The sequence below is a fragment of the Bactrocera oleae genome, chromosome 5 (assembly GCF_042242935.1).
Source record: "Bactrocera oleae isolate idBacOlea1 chromosome 5, idBacOlea1, whole genome shotgun sequence".
Lineage (NCBI taxonomy): Eukaryota > Metazoa > Arthropoda > Insecta > Diptera > Tephritidae > Bactrocera > Bactrocera oleae.
This window is the reverse complement of record NC_091539.1, coordinates 69,489,465-69,509,307: the sequence shown is the minus strand read 5'-3', so window position 1 is coordinate 69,509,307 and position 19,843 is coordinate 69,489,465. Positions and strand designations below refer to the sequence as shown.

Genomic DNA, 19,843 nt, shown 5'->3' with positions numbered 1-19,843 from the left:
TGCACATAAAACAACGACTTAACTGAGCAGACGGTATATAAACACAATAACTGCAACGCAAACGCAGCAAAAGCAAGCCGCAGCGATTATTGCGATAAGTACACGGGTGAGTAAGATTTTAAGCCGCGAACGATGATGCGCACATGCCACAACGCGGCGTTACATGCACACGATTGCATACCGACATGCTCGCGGTTACCTGGCGGCGCGGGAAGGTGATCGCCGACGTTAGCTTTGTAAGCAATAATTCACGCACTTGGTGGCATGTGTGATTAATCGGTGTTGCACAAATATAAATCATGGTTTGGGGATTTTTTGGAGCACTCACTCTCACTCACACACATACATATGCCAAATGGATACTTTGTGTGCGCGACGCTTGCGCGCTTTAATCGCATTTTGACTGCAGCAGCCCAAACACATTGACAAAGCCAAAGCGCCACACTGTTGGCCGAGTGCGTGTCGCATTTAAATAGCGCGATGTGGCAGCTACGGTGGCGGTGGCTGTTGGTGGCACTGACAACATCACCGCCGCATTAAATCCTATTAACAGTGAATTTATGACCGTGCAACCGGCGTGTGCAACACAATAAAACGACGAATGTCTGCGGCAAAAACGTCAAATCCCACAACAAAAACAATGCCAACACTTAAGCGTGTGTCGCCGGTTGATTGTGGCAATAGTCATAACACTTTTGATTTTTAGCTGCTGCGGCAGCTGCGCTGCAATTAAGGCTCACTAGCTGCCTAATTGTAGTAAATGTTGCAAAAATTATTACAGTTTTTTATGATGTGCGGCAAGTGGCAACTGTGGCCGGAGCTGCAACGCACGTTATACCTCTGTATTACATTATATATTTCATGTTTACATGTTTACCGTTGTTTTATGTGCTTGTTGCAATCATTCACGTTCATTAATGTTGCACTTGAAATGTGCAGCATGACGCTGAACGCTTTGCTATGCGTGGATTTGTGCGTTGAATTAATTGCCCACCAGCTAATGCCAGCAACGAAGCAGCCACCACGTTATGTGTGCTGCCTGGAAAGCGATCCAGTGTGAAATATATTCATTTGCCGCCCAGTATTTGTTTTGAACAGTTTTTTAATGTCCATAACATATTAACAACATTTCATGCTATGCTGAGCAGGTTAATTAAAGCAGCTTAAAATGTACGTGGAGCTAAGCAAATACTTACCAGTGTGTACAAGAGCATTAGGGTGCACCAGTTTCCACAAAACAAAATATATGTGTTTTTGTCAAAATGGTTTAGCGCATGCACGCCGAAAATTTAAAATAATAAATATAAGTATATATAAAGTTGATAAAAATCATTGAAAATTGCAAAAAAATGCGAAAAAATTTTGGTTGTAAAAAAATTTTAAATTGCTCTTCGTTGAATATTTCCGTTATAATAGTTGTCAGCTTGGGCTTATAATTTCGAATGACTATATATTACTCTACTTTTATATTATGGGTACCAAGTGACCTAATTGTTGCCAAACATCAGCCAGAAGCTGATTGGTTCAGTGACACCAAACCTCAAAAGTGATTACCGTATTCAAATTAACTAATATCAATAACTTTTTGTTTCATACTATTTCAAAATATATTTTGTTCGGAAATAAATTGTAGTACAAGAGTGTTATTGTACACCAATTTTAAGTCGCCAATTTGTTTACCATACGTAAAAATCGAACTACCTTAATGTTAATGAAAGTGTGCATGGATTTGCAAATATGCATTAAATATTATTATTAAATAAAATTTTATTTGTGTTAGTCACGCAGTTCATTTATCCAATTTTCACTAATTTCTGTGTCATTTCATTTGAAATTATTCCATTGAATCGAAATTGGTTTTATGATGCTATAAAGTTTTTTTATATCACTACATTTAATTACATAATTAATCCATATATATCCGTATGTAAATATGATTATTTAATAATTTGTAGTAATTGATTTGCATTTACTTAAATTCAGCAAGCTTGAATATAAATAAAATTATTCAAATATAATATATTGATTTCCATACATACATATATACCTATATACATATATACAACGATTAATGATTTAAGTATACCATTTATTATGAATGCGGTTTCCGAATGTTTAAAAAAAAACTATAAGTACTAATGACATCTTAAATGTTTGAGTAATAGAACTAAAATTGAGTGGAATAAAATGTTTAAAAATATGTTTGCAAAGCAACACTGACTAAAGTAACCTCTTTTTCAAAATTCTCAGAACGCAAATAATAAGTAACCAAGCAGAACTATAAAACTCAGATATTTCTCACTTATTACCCCGTTTATTTTCAGCTATTAGGATGGAAATAAATTAACGGTTAAAAATTTACATTATTTTTCAAAATTCCCGTTTAATTTTTTTCTCCTTTTTAGCCGAATACAGCTGTAAAAAATTAGAATATCGTTTCTACCTTATTTTCTCCACACACTAGCGGAATACAAGTATATCTCACAACAAAACACAAAACATTCGAAGAATTCACTTAACGGTGAATAAAGTACGTTGAATGCTTACGTTCCAGCTGCTTTGACGCCTGATTGGAAGCCAGCAAAACTTGCAGATCATGGCGTGGAGCATACCCGCTTATATGCTTACAGCATAAATCACATAATCAGCCAGCCAGCAACAGCAACGCGGCCTTGTCTGTGCTTGCCGTTAGATTCGCCACACATATCAGGGAACCTTGACGCATCAGCATCCGACACGGCTGTTGCAAGTTTATTTGTTGGTTGCAAGTTGCCGTTGTTGTACAAGTACTGCATGCGTAAGGCGTACGCACGCATGTGACAGCGATTGCGCAACACCAAAGACGAAATCAAGAAAGGTGAATGCCGGTGGAATGAAAGCCGTGAGCAGAAGGGTAACGAGCAACAGCCAAGCGCAGGAAGGAATGATTAACACATATACTCATATGCATATATATGTGTGTGCAGCAAGGTTCGGTGCCTTGAACGCTGAGGGTCCCGAAAAATCGATGCGACCAAAATCATTCTAATTACGCATGTCCGTGGCCGTGGCATCTCAGCCGGCAGCAAATTATTCAACTTCGCCCCTCATCATGCGAGTGCTGCGGAGGGTTGTGGCAGCGAATTGAAAGTGTGTGGCGCAACCAATCGCCATTGGTCACACTGAATATTAGACGAATTTTGATGGCATTAATTTGACGTCAATACACCGCAGCGGACAGACGGGCTGCCTATAACTCATAAGCCGTGCGAAGCAAAGAACCAAGTCAAAATGCGTGGAAGCAATGTGTGGCAACTATTGGCGGCTGCAGCGTGCGTTTGCAGCTAAATCCGGTATTATGTGCTGTTGCTTTAGTCATACATATAGACACATATGAATACACATATTTATCCCTCGTCGCTCTTAATTGTGCGTCGTCGTTGCAGTCAATTTGAATTCTTCACACTGCACATGCGAAATTTTCACAGATTTGCTATGTGCCACACCCCTCTCATCCTCACAGCTAAATATCTAGCTGAGACATGTTAAATAATATTGTGTGTATGTGTGTGTGTGTCGCAGTTAATAATTGATGATGATGAAGTTAATAACTTGTGTGACTGAGGCAAAAATTAGTTGTTGCACGTACGGTAAACGTGGCTAATGTGCATTTGATATATTTGCCCGTAATGGGTGTACATGTCTGGTGCAGTCACCCTCCTCATTAATAGTGACTTTCTGCTTGGCAATTCACTGTTATGAATACATACGCATGTGTATGTCGAATTATTGTTATTCTTTGCAGTTAAGCAATTAATGGCACAAGATTTGATTTTGAGATACAAAATAAGTATGAAGACTATTGCCGATATACATATACCAACTCGTTAAATCTAACATCAAACACTCTAGTACAAAAATTTTCAGATTTGTCACTATTAATATTTTTAATAAATTGGAAAATAAATTGCTTCTTAGCAAATTTTGTGCACGCTTGCCTCAGACTACTTTGAGATTGTTCTTATCTACTTCAGTGATCTTTTTTTACCTTAATCACTTTTCCTCAAGTGGATTTTTACATACGAGAACAGAAACGTCTGATACTGCTCAAACGTAACCCTGTTGACTTCTTAGCAAAAATTTTTCACTAGCTTTACTTTTTCAATATGCTTTTTCTTCAGCAGTTGTTATTCAAGAAAAACCTACGCATATCACTTAAATATTTCCACTCCCGCTAAGGTTGTCTTCCTAAGACAAGTGATCAGCATGATGAGCTGTGTCGATTTAGTCATGCTGGTCTGTCTGTCCATCTCTCTGTTATTTGACGAGATATCTTCACGAAATTTGGCATGGGTTATTGTACAAGGCAATAGCCTAATTTACCAAGAAATTGTTCAGATCGAATCACTATAGCATATAGCTGCCATACAAACTGAACGATCCGAGTCAAGTTTTGGTAAGCAACCTTTGGTTTTCGCGAAGCGTATTATAGCTTCGATGCAAACGAAGTTAACATGTTTTCTTGCTTTTTTAATAAAAATATACTGATAGAAATATGAACTCACAACCATCCAGTTTTTAACTTCCCATTCTCTTCTTCCTAGGGGCTGTGCTAAAAGACTTCATTGGGTGGACTTAAAAAACTAGTAAGAGCAAATTTCAGCTGGTAAGTGAAAGCTTAAATCTTAATATTAAATATGGAATAATAAACCCATCCCTGTCTGATGTCTATTCGTCCCTCTTGCAAATAGTTTTATGTGGCGTTTTGATGTCCTCCGAATTAGATTATTCGCATACTCAATAATAAATGACGAATATTTTAGATTCCCCTTGCAGCTCTGCTTTGTCTTCTTCTTGTGCTTTGCCATTTCTCTAATACATTTACTGCAGTTAGATCGACTTCCTTTTTTGGACATGACGTAGTACTGTCTAACATATTTTTGTTCTCTTCGATCTTCCTAATCTTGAATCACAGTTTAATTTTTTCTTGGTTACATAATATTGCTTTTAATATATTCAAGATGGAAAAACAGCAATTTTTTCGAAACTCACAATGTTAATAGTTTAAAGTGAAGTGTCTGCAAGTCAACTATTTCGCTCTCATAATTGTTACGTTACGGGAGAGTACCTGAAAAACGAATGAGTTAGCGTATTATATAGCGTGGGAATGGACTATTATCAAACTTTTTTGTTGCGATTTGAAGGGACAAAAATAGAGAAGAATATAAATAACTATAGCAAATATATTAACGAAATTTTTGCTTAAGAAAATATTATATATCCCAAACAAGTATTGAAATATGTGTTAGTTTGATGAAACAAGTTTCTAGCAAAGGAAAATTGCTTTGGGAAACAGTTTTAAACAGTCAATGTGATTCTGAATATTATATAATATATAGGATGCATATTTGAAATTTTTTTATTCTTTTTAGGGCACAAATATACACAAGTAATTAAATACCTGTATATTTTTTAAAGATTCTTCGAATTAAACCTTTAATTATTTGCGCAAATCTGGAGCGCAAACATGGCAGCGTAGAATATCAACAAAGAGCAATCAAACAATGGTAGCAAATAACAACAAACGTACCTAACAACAACCGTACATACACACACAATCAGATAAAAAATAGTAAATCTAAGACGGCTTAAACAGAAATGAGGCAAAAAAATAGAAACAATACAAATTGACATTCTAGGAACGAAGTCTCGATAGACGTCTGCAGAGCAGCCAAACCAGTTTTGGTCCAATTGTGCGTGCAGTATCTTCTTAATCAGCCGATTGGAACAGGTAGTTACGTAGTTGGCTGCGACGCAGACGCAGACTCAGATACAATTTTGTGTGTTTTTGTCAACCTTTTTGGTGTTGTTTCTAAGACACTTCTTTTTTAGCTTCGTAGATGCTGGCGTGTCTAAAGCAGCAAGCAGCAGGTAGATGAAAGAGAACGCAAGCAAGAACAACAAAAAACGTCTGTGCATATGTGGAATATCAAACGAGGAAAATGCGTAGGAGAGCTCAAATTGCACAAGTGACTGTAGAGTCCAAAATAAAAAAATGAAAAAAATAAATGTTTGCTTGAAAGTGTTGCTTAATAGAAAAGGGCACATGTCATAAGAAATAAACGAACTTTCAAATGGAGGGGTTTACTGTTTGCGTAGGTTTATTGCTGCGACTGAAGTCATATCAAATGTCTACACATACTTGTACATAAGAAAAATAGAGATTTGATAGATATTTCTAGACAATTTTATTGCAACACTGCAGCCAAAGGACCATAATTACAAATGTTAAGTAAAAATAAAAATTGTTGATGACTTCTGTTTTCAGCGCTGCATGCCACCATCTGACTATATGCGCACATCCGCTTGTTTGCAACAATCTGCGCAACGCTAGAGGGAAACCTTCAACACATACACACACAAACATTGACGCACTCGTGCACCCAAAATGACCTTCAATAACTGCCATCAACAGGAAATGCGTGCGATGCGCGCTTTAGCGTACACAACAACAAAACCAAACGTAACTTCAAATGCTGCAACCGCGACATCACTGTTGTATGTTCGATTGTCAAAAATGTTGCATCGTGCGTAATCTGTTAGGTTGTTTGCTGGCAGCGCGTATCTATAAGATACATTCGGTTTGAGCGTACCACTTGGCGGTCGCAAGTATACTTACATTTTCGAACTCTAGTATTTCCCTTCGACTGCCTACTCGAAAACGATTGTTTGTATCGAACATGTTGCTAACAGTTGCTATTAATAAAAATATTAGCAGCAATGTTTCTTTACTGCTATCACATATAATTTTTAGTTGGTGTGAAGATATCAGTAGCGACATTCAAAAAATAATTTAAAAGTGCCGTTATTTGGCTTACCTAAGGGTCTCGACTTCAACTATTCATGGTTTCATGTTTTGGGTGCTGGCGTTACACCATCACTGATTGGTTCTATAAGATTTTAGTTGAAACTGATCGCCTTGAATTTTATGTCGAACGTTTTCACTTTCTTACTCCAAAATGCAACAGATTTCATAAGGTACTTGGCAACTGTAATGCTTTTAGAAGATGTTGTTTAACAGAAACCAACTTCTATGCGGCGAATTGAGGAAAGTTGCCCCGAAATTGCATTAAGAATACAAGCAGCCAACAATCAAACGCAACCACTACTATCCACACAACGCTCTCAACATGTTGTGGGCTCTTGTCGCTAGCAACATGTTGTGCGAAAACCGGTTTCTTGCTGTCTCCTCGAACAACCTAGCACATTAATGCTCCAACGCTGTTTATTTGGATACTATCATCAAACACGGCAACCAACAATAGAGAACGCCAACAAGTAGATGCTTGCAACAAGCTCGAAACCCTTTGCTTTTGCTTTATTTGTAGCACTATACTCACACGCTAGTAGCGACAACAATTTGCCCGCCATACCCACAAGTTGGCCCCCGAGCTCCCCCAAAGAACTGGCCATTCACTGCTGCTGCTAACAACAATCCACGCCGTCCACAGCTGCTTCTTCAACCGGTCTTCTTCAGAACCAGCCAGCCAGCCAACTTCGTTGCATTTTCCAATTCGGTTCGCTACAACGTTTCGGCGCAATTCGCTGCAAGTTCGGTTTTGTATATGTTGCAACATTCGTTGCCTTCGCCGAAACACACGCTGTTCGTTCGGCATATCAATTGCTTTGCTTGACTGCTTGACTGCTTGGCTGACTGGTTGACTGGTGTTTTTCGGTTGTTTCGTTGTCGTTTGGCTGACTGTTCGTGGTGGTGTCTCGTATGGAATACATAGTTTTTAAATTGTTTGTCGTTGCAGCCAGTTGCTTCAGTTGGTCGTGAGCGGTCGTTAGTTGTTGACGTTAAATCTAGTGAGTTCACGTTTGTCGAATATTTTTGTGTGTTCAGCTATTCCATGCTACGGAATTAATTTTCGTCGTATTTTACGTGCCGAACGTAGAAGAAAAGCGTGTTTTCCTATAGCCAGTCGAGAAACTTACAAAGCTATCAAGCAATTGTATCGAGCTTCGAAGGTATCAGAACGTGCGCGGCAAATGCTTTAGCGACGGCAAAATGTATTTGCGACAAAGTGTTGTTTGAAAACAGTTGACAATTTTCCGATTTCGAAAATTGTAGAAATTAAATTGGCTAAATACAAAATTTAAGCCACTAAAATAATTAAAGTGTGTGATATTGTCTAGAATTATTTAAAAATATAATTTGACAAAGTAAAAATTAATATTTGCGATATTTTAAAAATATTTTTTATTTTTTTTGGAAAACAGTAGCAAAAAATTGGTGTCAACAGAAATTGTTGATATAAATTCAAAACGATCTACATGAAAATCAAAGAAATTGAAATCATATACGACTTTGAGTATAAAACTGACATTTGAGTTTTCTAAAAAATTTGATCCAACCTCTTTTTTGAAAGACATTTCCTTAAAAATATAAAAGCAAGTGCGAAGTACAAAAAAGTTCAAATAAAAAGTGCAAAGTGAAAATATTCCGAGTGGTAACATCTTGTCTCCTAAGAAAGCAAAACCAGTTCAAAATCCGAAAGAGTGCAAACGCGTAGAATCCGCAAGAAAAACTGCATATAAAGCAAAATAATCAAACCAATTAGAAATAAAGTAAAAGAACAAAGGAAAAACAAGCAAAATGTGCAGCAAAAAGGAAATCAACTCCACCCTAATGATGGCATTCACTGTCACAACGCTGCTTGGATTTATAAACGCGCAGGCCGTGGGCTCCAAGGATCTCTTCAGATGCCGCCAAAGTTGCTATCAAAAGGTGAGTTCCGCACGACGATGATAGGGCACAAAAAGCAAATGGTAAAATAAAAGAAAATGCTCTCATAAAATAGAAAGCGCGATAGAAGAGATTTAAGGGCCGAAAATAAAATAGAGTAGAATAGAGCTGCAAGGCTGAAAAGAAAACAAAATGGAAAAGCGCAGAAAGGGACACAAAAATAAATACTTTAAAAACACTGAAAGCGAGAAGTTGGTGGTTGCAGGGCTTCACTGGAAGGCATCAACACATATATAAAGAAAATTCTACTACACAGAAGTACCGCTGGCTTCTCACTTGATTGACAAAAATATTTTTTATGGAAATTAGTTTAGGCTTTGCACTTTGGGGCATTTCTTGCGTGAAGGGTAAATACGAGAAAAATTAGCAATGCCGTGGCTTAAGAAAAAAATGTCGTAATCCTACCATTTATGGGAAACACAAGTTCGTACCAACAAAACATAGTACATACATAACTAACTTGTGGGCACAGAACAGATGACAGATAACAGAGGGAGCCTCAGCGCAGCGAACAACACCGAGCGAGTGACAAGATGCGCCAAATGGCAGTGTGTAGGACCCGGCAGGCAGGCCATCTTTTCACTTTCTTGTTTTCATTTTGTGCTATGCTGAAGATTTCTTTTCCTTAGTTAGCTGTCGCCACTGACTGACATGACATTTGACATTTGAATGGGCCGCAATGCGTGGCACGGTCGCTTTTCGCAAGCTTTGTGCATGCTTGAAGCCAGCTTACAGCTTTGTGGCGGCAAATCATAAAAGCCTATTTATCAGCGCACCGCAATAGGTTTAAAGAAATCAATGTGAATCGATGTATGAAGGTATTCTTGTTTTGTATGTGCCGAGAAGACGAGCTTTGTAATATTTAAGTAAATAAGGAAGCGTGGTAAAGACTCTTTCTGCTGTGTGGTAACTTTAGTTATGTATGATGTATGCGCTCGCTTTTATGGTCACGGGAAGTAGTCTAAGTTGAACACATTCAATAGTCCGAAAGTAACATTAGGCAGCGAAAATTTAGAAAATTTTGAGTCAAAATTAAAATTTTAGAAAATAAATTTTAGCTGAATCGGTATGTGAAAATAAGTAATTTAGAGATATTTTATAATAAAACCATAAATAGTTTTATTACCAGGATTGAATTAAAATATTTCAAAGAAAATGTTCATATATAATATATGACATATCGAAAAATAGCTTGAGGCCAAAAAAAATAATATTCGAATTTTAATACAATAAAATCTGCAGCTGTTTTCCTTTGTCATCAATATGCGATATAAATAATATTAAATATATATTTTAATAAAAAAAAGTCCAATTGCAAATAATTTTTACCAAATTTTTTTTTAATAATTCTGTAAAAATAATAATTGTATCGTATTGAAATGCAGCTGAATTTTTGTTACAATAATTTGAAATTTCCTTAACGTGACTAAATTTTTGGAATTCGTTGCAATAACCAGCAATTGAAAGTTGAAAAAGCTGTCAAACTATTAACGAGCATGACAACAGACTGAATTTCAGTGCAAAAACAAATGAAAATAAAGCAAGCAACACCTACACATATTGTTACATATGACCATAAACCGTTATAAATCAACACCCAATACAAACTGGTATGCAACACACACAATTTTCAATTAAATATGCGTTCTTGCAACATCCTGCGCTAGAGTTATTAAATAAAATTTACAGCGTTTTTGTTGTTGTCGTTATTAAAGGCAACTCTCAGTTGCATGCCAACACAAGTACTAGCATTAATATGTGTGATTCGATGTAAAAACAATTAAAATTACGCCCTCATCTACGCTCGTAGCCATTTGACAGCACTGTAGGTGCAACATACATAATTCCGGTAACAAAAACAACCACAAAGTTGATTATGAAAATCATAAAAATTAAATATACACGTTGGTGTCAAGTCAACAAGCGCTACACAATCATAAAAACTGAAACCAGAGAAGCAGCAACACATAAAAATTCGCTGTGCGGCAAACGCGCGGCTCAAATGGCAAGCGAAGGCAACTAGGCTGCTAGGAAGCTAGACAGCTAGGCAGGCAGGCAGGCAGCACAATGTCCCTTCGCCAATAAAACCACAGGCAAGCTGGCGTACTACACCTTCACAAGTTTGTATGTGTGTAAATGAGCCGTAAAAATCATATTACAATTTGAAATACAATAATTTTTATGATGTGACATAATAAATTTGCAAATTTCCTCGTAAGCAGTAATTCTTGGGTAAAACGCTCTAAAGCCATTGCCACAGAAATATTTACGAAATCCAAATTTTATAAATTTTAAATAATTCTTTCTCAGAAATTTTGAATATAGAATATACATATAATTGTTGTACAAGTTTATTATTATATTGCTGATGCGAAATAAATCCGCATGTGGCAAATTGCGCACCGAAATATATAAATAATTTATATGCGATAGCAGCAACAACTTTTTATTGTTTACCCGCCAGCGCGCTTATCAGTGTTTTATCACACAACAAAAGCAGCAAATAATCATAAAACTACAACAACACTCACCACTGTACACAGTAGTAGCGCGGCACAGTGAGTTCACTGACTGCCTCCCGTGCATTCGCTTGCTTTTCGCCGCTTCTGCTGTTAGCTCGCTCGCGTTTTGCCCGCAATGCTGCTAGCAAGCGCAATTCTAACGGTTGCAGTCGCTTATTTTCTCCATTTTATTTTATTTTTATATCCAACACATAAATGCTTGCCAGTATGCAGCAGCTCCCCTCCGCCATAAAATTGTAAAAAATAGCTAAAATATAAAATATAAGGCTAAGTGCCCGTGGGAGAAGGGGGTCTCTGTTATTTGTGCTAATGAGCGCGCTGCAAAGCAACCCTAGCTGAAGTTTCCACTTCAAAAATGTATTTTCGAAATTGCGCTGCAATAAGGTAATCTGCTGACGGTTTTTTTTTGTTGGTTATACAGATAGTTTTCTCTAGTGTTGCATAATGAATTTTTGTTATTGTTTTTAAGAAATTTGCATCATCAACATTAGTATAGTTCCAGTGGTTAACTCTCTACTCTTTGTATGTGTATCTGCATACGCGAATATGGCCATAAGCATATATAATTAACTGAAGTATATTCTAAATACTATATTTAAGCTAATTGTTGCTGAAATTAATGTTATCGGCTGTGGCATGTACTCGAAATCATTATTCGCATCAAATATCGAGTGGTCTAATAAGCTATTCCTGTAGTTTCATCACTTTATCTCATGCAACAAAAATATTCTTTGATATTTGAGTGTCAACAATTGTGTAACGCTTCACACCAACAACAGCAAAGCGGTGTAAAATTAACACTCAAAACTTGTTTTTGGAACAAATTAAGATTTATGCGCTCTCTTTTTACTGACCCCTGGCCACGTGCAATAGGCGTCTTATCGATTTCCCAAGCCTGCAATAGTTTATGACAGCAAAAATAGCGCATATACAAATACACTCACACTCACACACACAAATATACATACCGCATCTTGCTACTACAAATGTTTCATGATTATAATGACTAAATAGCTGGCTTTTGTTGTTCTCACTCTAATTACAAGTTTACGCTTGGCGAAAAAGAATTATTTTGTTGTTGTTGTTGTTGTTATTATTATTGTTGTTGTTGTTGAAATTACTTAATCATTTCGTATGTAATTTGTCGGCAACGCCCTGTCAGCAAGCTAAAATATTAAACTGTCATAAATACATATATATGTGCTCGTATATATGTGTGTGTATGCCTTCGACTAATCACTTTCGTACAAGTCAGTCAACGCTTAATATTTTTGTGAACTTCGTATTTGTTGGCAGCTCAATATTTGATTTGCCGCACGCACATACACATACACACACACACAACCATGCATGCCAGCTCATAAATTTACAAACTTATTTGTTCACATGATTATTTATTTAGGCGCATCAGCGCGTATTTGGCGATAATGTTGCTGCCAAGCGCACGCACACACGCACACCTACATACACATGTATATTGGTGTCAACTGGCTTGTTGTCGCTGCTGCAGCAAGCAGTTTGTACATTGCACTTTGATTGCTGCGTCTACTATCACCAGAAGTACAGCTAGAAATGTGTTGAAAGTGAGCTGCATGCCTCATTGCATGGCAGCCGCACTGACGAACGGCTGTTTGTCTGATTGACTCTGCAAGCGGTTGCTATCAGCATGTCATGTTTGTGCACTTGTTTGACTTTCAGTTGCTTCTTTGACTATCTGCCAGAGTGCTTGTCTGATTTGCTCCGCAGTTTGCTAGTTTACATTGCGATCTAACGCTATTTGCCTTTGTGTCGCTGGCACTACCTTTTAAGCACACACACGCGTACACACGTTCGTGCGTATATGTGAAATTATCGCTGCCGCTTTGTCTCAATATCGTTTTCCAAACAAATAAATACTTTCAAATGTCTTGAACGCTCAATATGGCTGAGCGCAGTACGTGCCACATGGTGGGAAATACACGGTTAAATGGCTTTGTGTGCAGAGGAGACATTATAAATTAATTAACAGTGCTAACTGACTCGAGATAGCGTTGTATGAAAATAAACATAATAAAACATAATTAATCATGAGTAAATAAAAATGTAAGCAAATAGCAAAAATTTTGAAAGAAAAGTGTGAAAATGCAACAAGTAAGTGAAATGATTAATAGCAAGCAAACAATTCAGAAACGAACAGTTATATTGAAAATTTTTTTTTTTAATTATTAATTAGTTCATTTTGGGTCATAAGCTAACATGCCTAGCTTCTGCTGCTCTCGTTATAATACTTTCTCAAACTAATTTGTACAGTTCTAAATAAAAATTGCCTGCTTCTAGTATTCCAACCAAATTTTTCATAACTTTCATGCAATACTTTTTAATTTCAAGTTTTTTTCGCAAACTCATCAGCAACTTTTTGCCACCCGCAGCGTATTTATGTTTGCACTGCACTCGAAAGCGTACAACATGACGCTAAAGCTGGCTGCATGAAATCATATGCAACATTTGCACTGCAAAGCCATACATTTTTTACTCTGGCATTTTAAAGTGCGCACTTCAGTGGGCGTAATTGGAAATTACGCGCCACAATGTGTGTTGCAGCATATAATAGCGCTTTTTGCACCCTCGCTAATGGTGCCCCCACAAGCCATGTGGCATGTGTATGTCGCTCAAGGACATTTTAGTGGAAAAACCGGGTTGCCTTCCAGCCTTAATGCTGCTGCACTTTCGCATGCTGCAACAACAAAAAATTAAATCAGGCATTGAACTGTTAATTATGATGCTGTTGATGATGAAGCCGATGACATTGATGTTGACGCTGCTGAAGTGTTAATAGCAGCATGCAAATTGCAATTGAAAAGCCATTTCGAGTTCAAAGCAAACACATTAGCGAATTTAATTGTGTGGCAAGACGCGCAATAGTGAATTTGATTGTGGCAAGCAGCGCGCGTGATTAAAATATTGAAGAAAAATTTTTAAAAATTTAAATTTACAGCTGTGGCAATGATGACAGGAACAATCAAATTTTTTAATTTAGTTTTTGAAATTGCGATAATTTGCAATATTTAGGTAATTTTTTAAGAGACTTTTGGCTTAAAATGTCTGTTAGCTGTATTTCGAAATAAATAATTTTTCCTTCAACGTTAAAAAATTTAATATAAGTCACATGGAAATACTTAATAAGTTGCCACAACAACAATAAAAACATATCTAAGAAATTGAGCGGCGCGTTGTTGCCACAAAAATCGCGCCGAAACTCCAAAAATACTAAACATTATGCTAAAAATTTTAATACTCGCCTTTTATAAGTGCTGAAACAACAAGATTAACTACCACATACACACTCATAAACAATATATGTGTTTTCTTTATTTGCGCGAATACTTATACCATCCATATGCATATATACAAACAAACATTTATTTACATATAATTTGCTTATTAGCCGACCAATTCACGTTCCAATACATAATCTTTAATGGACTTTGCGAATTGCGACTTTTATTCCTGTCAAGTGGCAGGCAAAAAGGTGCGGCTCATCAGCGTAGAAAACAAAACTTTAACAACAACAACAAAACAATGCCGCATAAGCGTATTACAGCCAACTCTCCGCTCTTGTATATTTTGCTATTTTCTTATGAAAATTAACTTCATTTAAAGTACACTCCAAGAGTTGTATGTTGCCATGTGTCTATGTGCAACATGTGCATGTGGCACGGCGTGCATTCATTTCGCAATGCGTAAATTGAAAAAGCAGACACAGCGGAGCGGGCAGACAAGACACGGACAAGCACTCCGGCAACGCCACGTCTACGACTCGATTTAACTCGAAGCCAGCGCGCACGAAGAAAAAAGTTTCGCAGAAAAAATTCTAAAAAATCGAGCAACGCATGCATTCATCATAATGCGCGCCGCAGCAGGAGGTAGTGCATTTGCCTATTTGCAATCACAAGGCGGTGGAAAGAACTCAACGAAATGGAAAGGAAACTGCTGCCCAACTGGTTGCTTGCCACTCCAACGCCTAAGCGCATATGCAACATTACGAATGCAAAGTTTGTTGGCTGCCACATGTGATTAACATGTCGTTCGGGTGTGCCAACGTTGCCGTCGGACGTTGAAAATTAAATGAAAATTGTAAATAGTTTGTGTTCTGCATAAATTTAAAAATCTATAATGACTTCGAGACTGTTTTTTTTTTTTTTGGTTGTACTTAACTTGAGTTGCCTTTGATTTGCGCTGCTGCTGCGGAAGAGGCCAATTAAGCGCACACTCATACTGGTTTTTGACGAGTTCAAACTCATATTCACAGATATATAAGAATGTGTATGTAATTAATCACATGCGCGTTTAGCGGCATGTGAGATCGGCAGTCGCTTTTGGCATTCGAAGGCATGAAAATTCAGAGTGGACTAACTCCCAAGCGCAACCCACTGAGTGAAACTCTATTTCATATATTCACAATGCATAATATACCGTTAGGTACAGTAAGAGTGAGACCAAATTAATTGTTTTTAGAGGAGATCCAGATCAAAAATATGGAAAAATTACATTAATATAATATAAAAATAAAACTTACAACAACAAAACAAAAATATGAAATTATTATTGGCTTTGCTGCTAAGCACTCAAGTTTCCATTTCGCTTAATCTCAAAACTTTTTCAAACAAATTCCTCTCTTTATATTTTTCATATCAAAGCTAGCTAAGACGTGACTAGCATTATAATTAAAAATTACAAAAGATCAAATAAAGGTCAACAAAGAGTTATGAGCAGAAAATAGCGCGGGGTCAACAGCTAAAATCCGTTATTTACCAGATATATTAAGAGAGCTTTACGCTTAATCAAAATATGACATTATTTACGGTATATCAAAGGTGTGCTTTTTGAAAAATTTACGACAAAAAGAGCAAACGCATATTTCATTAGCAAATTACGAAAAGTAAAGAGCGAAAATTTAAAATCACTTAACATTTGCTTATAATTTATTGGCTGCTTATTTGTTGTTTGCCACTAGCGGCGATTGTAATAAAATACAATATATAAATAGACAAATGAGAAATAAGCGAAACATAAAAACAAGTAAATGGAGGCCGCCCACGAGCTGCTGGCAAAGTTGGCGAGATGAACCAAGCTGTCAGTGACTACAGTCGCGTGCAGAAGTTTGGCAATTCTTTATGGTTAACAGATACTAATTTAAATGTATGAATTAATTTTCAGAAAAATAAAATTTAAAAAAAAATAATAATAAAATATTTATATTATAAATTAATAGGTTAATTTTTAGACAAAAAAAAATTTAATAAAAAATAAAAAATATATATATTTAAATTATTAATATATAGATAATTTTTTTAGTATGCCAAATTAGTTGCATATTAAAGTTGATTTTGGATATGAAAAATCATAAACTTTATACTTCGTTAAGTCTTCATACATTGACTGCAATTATTTTGCTCCTCACTATAGTTCCCCACACAATGCGTAGGCGGCCTGCGTTGCTGGTGTGAGAATTGTGCGCATCAACACCCGCTGATTAAGAGCATTTGTCAAGTTATTTTATTTTTATTTATTGGACTATTTTATTTGATTTCTTTCTAAACTTTCGGCCTCAAACATTCATGTCTACAGATATTTTATGTGCGCCGCCGACCTCAAAAACTCTTTCGCACAGCACTCATTAGCGGAACGAGCGCTCAATTCACCAAGCGTCGAAATAGAATATAAAGGTTCTTCTGTATGCTCATTAGCCGAGGAAAATGTGGGGTGAAAACTAAAAAAAAATCATCAAATTATCCACGCTGCATACGACTGTTTAATCATTTATTCAACGCCCACCAGCGTTCCGCTTGCCACACCATTTTTCGCGCACGCATCTTTGCTTTTTTATAGCGAAAAAGTAAGGCAAAATTAAAATCGGCGAAAACGAGCATAATAAACAAAAATGAGATTCGTATTAAAAAGGAAAATGTGCTTAAAATGAGGCAATTCATTGGCGAAAGATGCAGCGCGGCGGCATGCGCAGTAGAAGTAAAACCAAGCGAGGCATCATCTGCGAAAATCGCGTGCCGCACTTTTGCATGCCGCGGGCCAAAATACGTGTATGCGTAGCATAGGTAGAGGAGCAGAGAAAAATTATAGCCAAGCAATATTTGTACTACGCGCTGCAGCAGCGGTGCGCATGCACTCACACAAACAGACATATTTACCTATATACTTAATTTGGTACATATCGGTAACTGGTGCACATACATATGTAAATGTAAGTATGTACACGAAATTACGTGGATATGGGAAATAAGGTGAAGATGAATATAAAATAATCAACTTCGAGCGGAAATCCACATAAACGGCGGCTGTGGCGGACTCTTCAAAATGTGCCACAACGCCATTTCGGAAAACAAAAAGCAGTTCGAGAAAATCACGATAGAAAAACTTCTTACTTGCATGAAAACATGCACGGTATAACAATTAAAATGCGATCAAGCTGAAAATTAAAATGAATTCCATGCAGCCATTGCCGAAAGCGCGAAATATGCTTGTAGCGCACGTGCCACATACACACACGCGCATATAAAATATATTGTAATATAAGTAAATTGTAGCGCGAATTTGTATATTACGTTGCATGTGGGCAGGTTATACTGTGAAAATAATAATAATAATTTTTTAATGCATAATAAGTAGGGCATTTTGTCAGTTGAACGAAGCGTCGGCTTTTTGTTTTTGCATATTTCACTCATTTTTTTCAAACAGCGCAATAATTTCATAAAATTCATTAAAGCAGAGCAAATTGGTTTTTATGCTGTAAAAATTAACTTTTTCTTCGCTTTGAAAAAACCGTTAATTTTAATTTTAACTGGAACGTCTAACTTAGCAAATGATTACTTATTTGTAGTAGTACTCGTAGCGAGTGGTCTAATCATAGATTTACATATACAATGATAGGTATATGTATATACAATAAATTGTTTAATAAATCAAAAAAATATTATTCAAACGCTATCGATTACACCGCTAAGTGCTTTACCAATAGAAGATGGAAAATATGTAATCTAACTTCAAAAGAAGCTTCCACCTTATATCTGTATTCAAATTGTACTGCAAACTCGAGTTTATTGACCATTTGCATGTTAATCATTAAACACTACCCATAAACTCGGTATTTAAAATAGCAAATTTTTTCATAAACTGGCCCTAAACACATTTATTTTAGTTTTTAAGAAGCTATATCGCTTTCAACCAAAGAATGTCAAGTTAAAATCAAAGTTTCAAATCTACCTTTATAAACAAACTCTTCTTTGCTGAACACAAAAGCATAAACTCGATTTTGTTGTGCAAATTGAATGTTTTATTTAGCAAGTATCCAAGTTAGCAACTTATATTAGTTTAATTATATGTCTATATCAAGCGATTCAAGTTTCATTGCTGCTCATAAACTCGGAGTTTAAGTTAGAAATTTTTCTATAAACTCACCCTAAATACTACATTATTGATGTTTATGAAATATATATCGTTTTACAGCAAAAATTTCGAGCCAAACACAAAGTTTTGAAGCTGTTACCACAAAGTAATGGTGCGAAGCTAATGCTCTATTTATTAGTCTAGAACAAGTTTATACAATTTTCTACATCAAACGATCCAAGTTTAATGGTTAAGATAGTGTATAAACTAAAAAGAGTTCCCTTTAGTTTACGTGCATATAAATACGGGTTGGGGTTGTATGTAGAAGTAGTTGCTACTCTAGGATCAGGATAATCCCTTCGATTTAATATTTTCTGCCTTTGTATACTTGTATATAAACCCTTCCCCTTTTCCGAAGTTCGTATACCCTGCAGTTTATTCAAGCATACTCTCATATGCATTTACTGTACATTAGTCCTGTATGAACAATCAATAAACGATTGCATTACCATTACAATTATTATTCTTTTTATTGTAACGATTTTTGTTATGACTTTAGCAAAAGCAAATATGAAAACTAAATAACAAAAAACGCTCATTATTATGCCACATTGTGCACAGCGTTCTCGAACGTGTAGCCAAGAAATGCGCGGCATATAGATACACTCCATTCAGAAGCGATTGGTAGTCCAAAAATAGCACAAACAAAAAATTATAAAAAATATAAAAAATAAAAATAAACCAATACGGTTTTCATGCGGACTCTATGGGTGTATTCGTGCGTTCGATATTTGTATTTATCCACAATATTTTCATGGCTTTGTTTGCTTAATTCTCATTTATTTTCTTCTTTTATTGTTCTCCATATTCGTTATCTATCTAAGCATGTCGTAAACGTAAAAAACTTATCAGAAATCGTATGAGCACGCGTTTTGTTGGCCTTTTTATAAACATATTCCATGAGCTTCACTTCGTGCGACGGTGGCTTTGAACATTTCTCCACGGGCGCGCCTGTGTGTGTGTGTATGTGTGTGACTAGTCAGCATAGTCTATATACTAGAAAAAGGAGCGCTCAGCCACTACCAGCTCACTACAGTTGCATGCGTCGATCACAACTGGCAAGCCGAAAGAAGCGTTGAGCGAACTGGCGGAC

At 36.4% G+C, this 19,843-nt stretch overlaps 1 protein-coding gene across 2 annotated transcripts in view; it reads left to right on the top strand.

Annotated features, from left to right (window-relative positions):
• The first annotated feature begins 7,632 nt into the window (after positions 1–7,632).
• The window catches only part of LOC106615770 (uncharacterized), a 60,178-nt gene continuing 47,967 nt past the window's right edge, over positions 7,633–19,843 (top strand). The window contains exon 1 of one of the 2 annotated variants that reach the window (XM_014232103.3): positions 7,633–8,770. In XM_014232103.3, coding sequence (XP_014087578.2) covers positions 8,639–8,770 — 132 coding nt within the window. In that variant the 5' untranslated portion in view covers positions 7,633–8,638. The remainder of the gene's footprint in view (positions 8,771–19,843) is intronic. The other variant, XM_036365531.2, reaches the window with a different exon arrangement.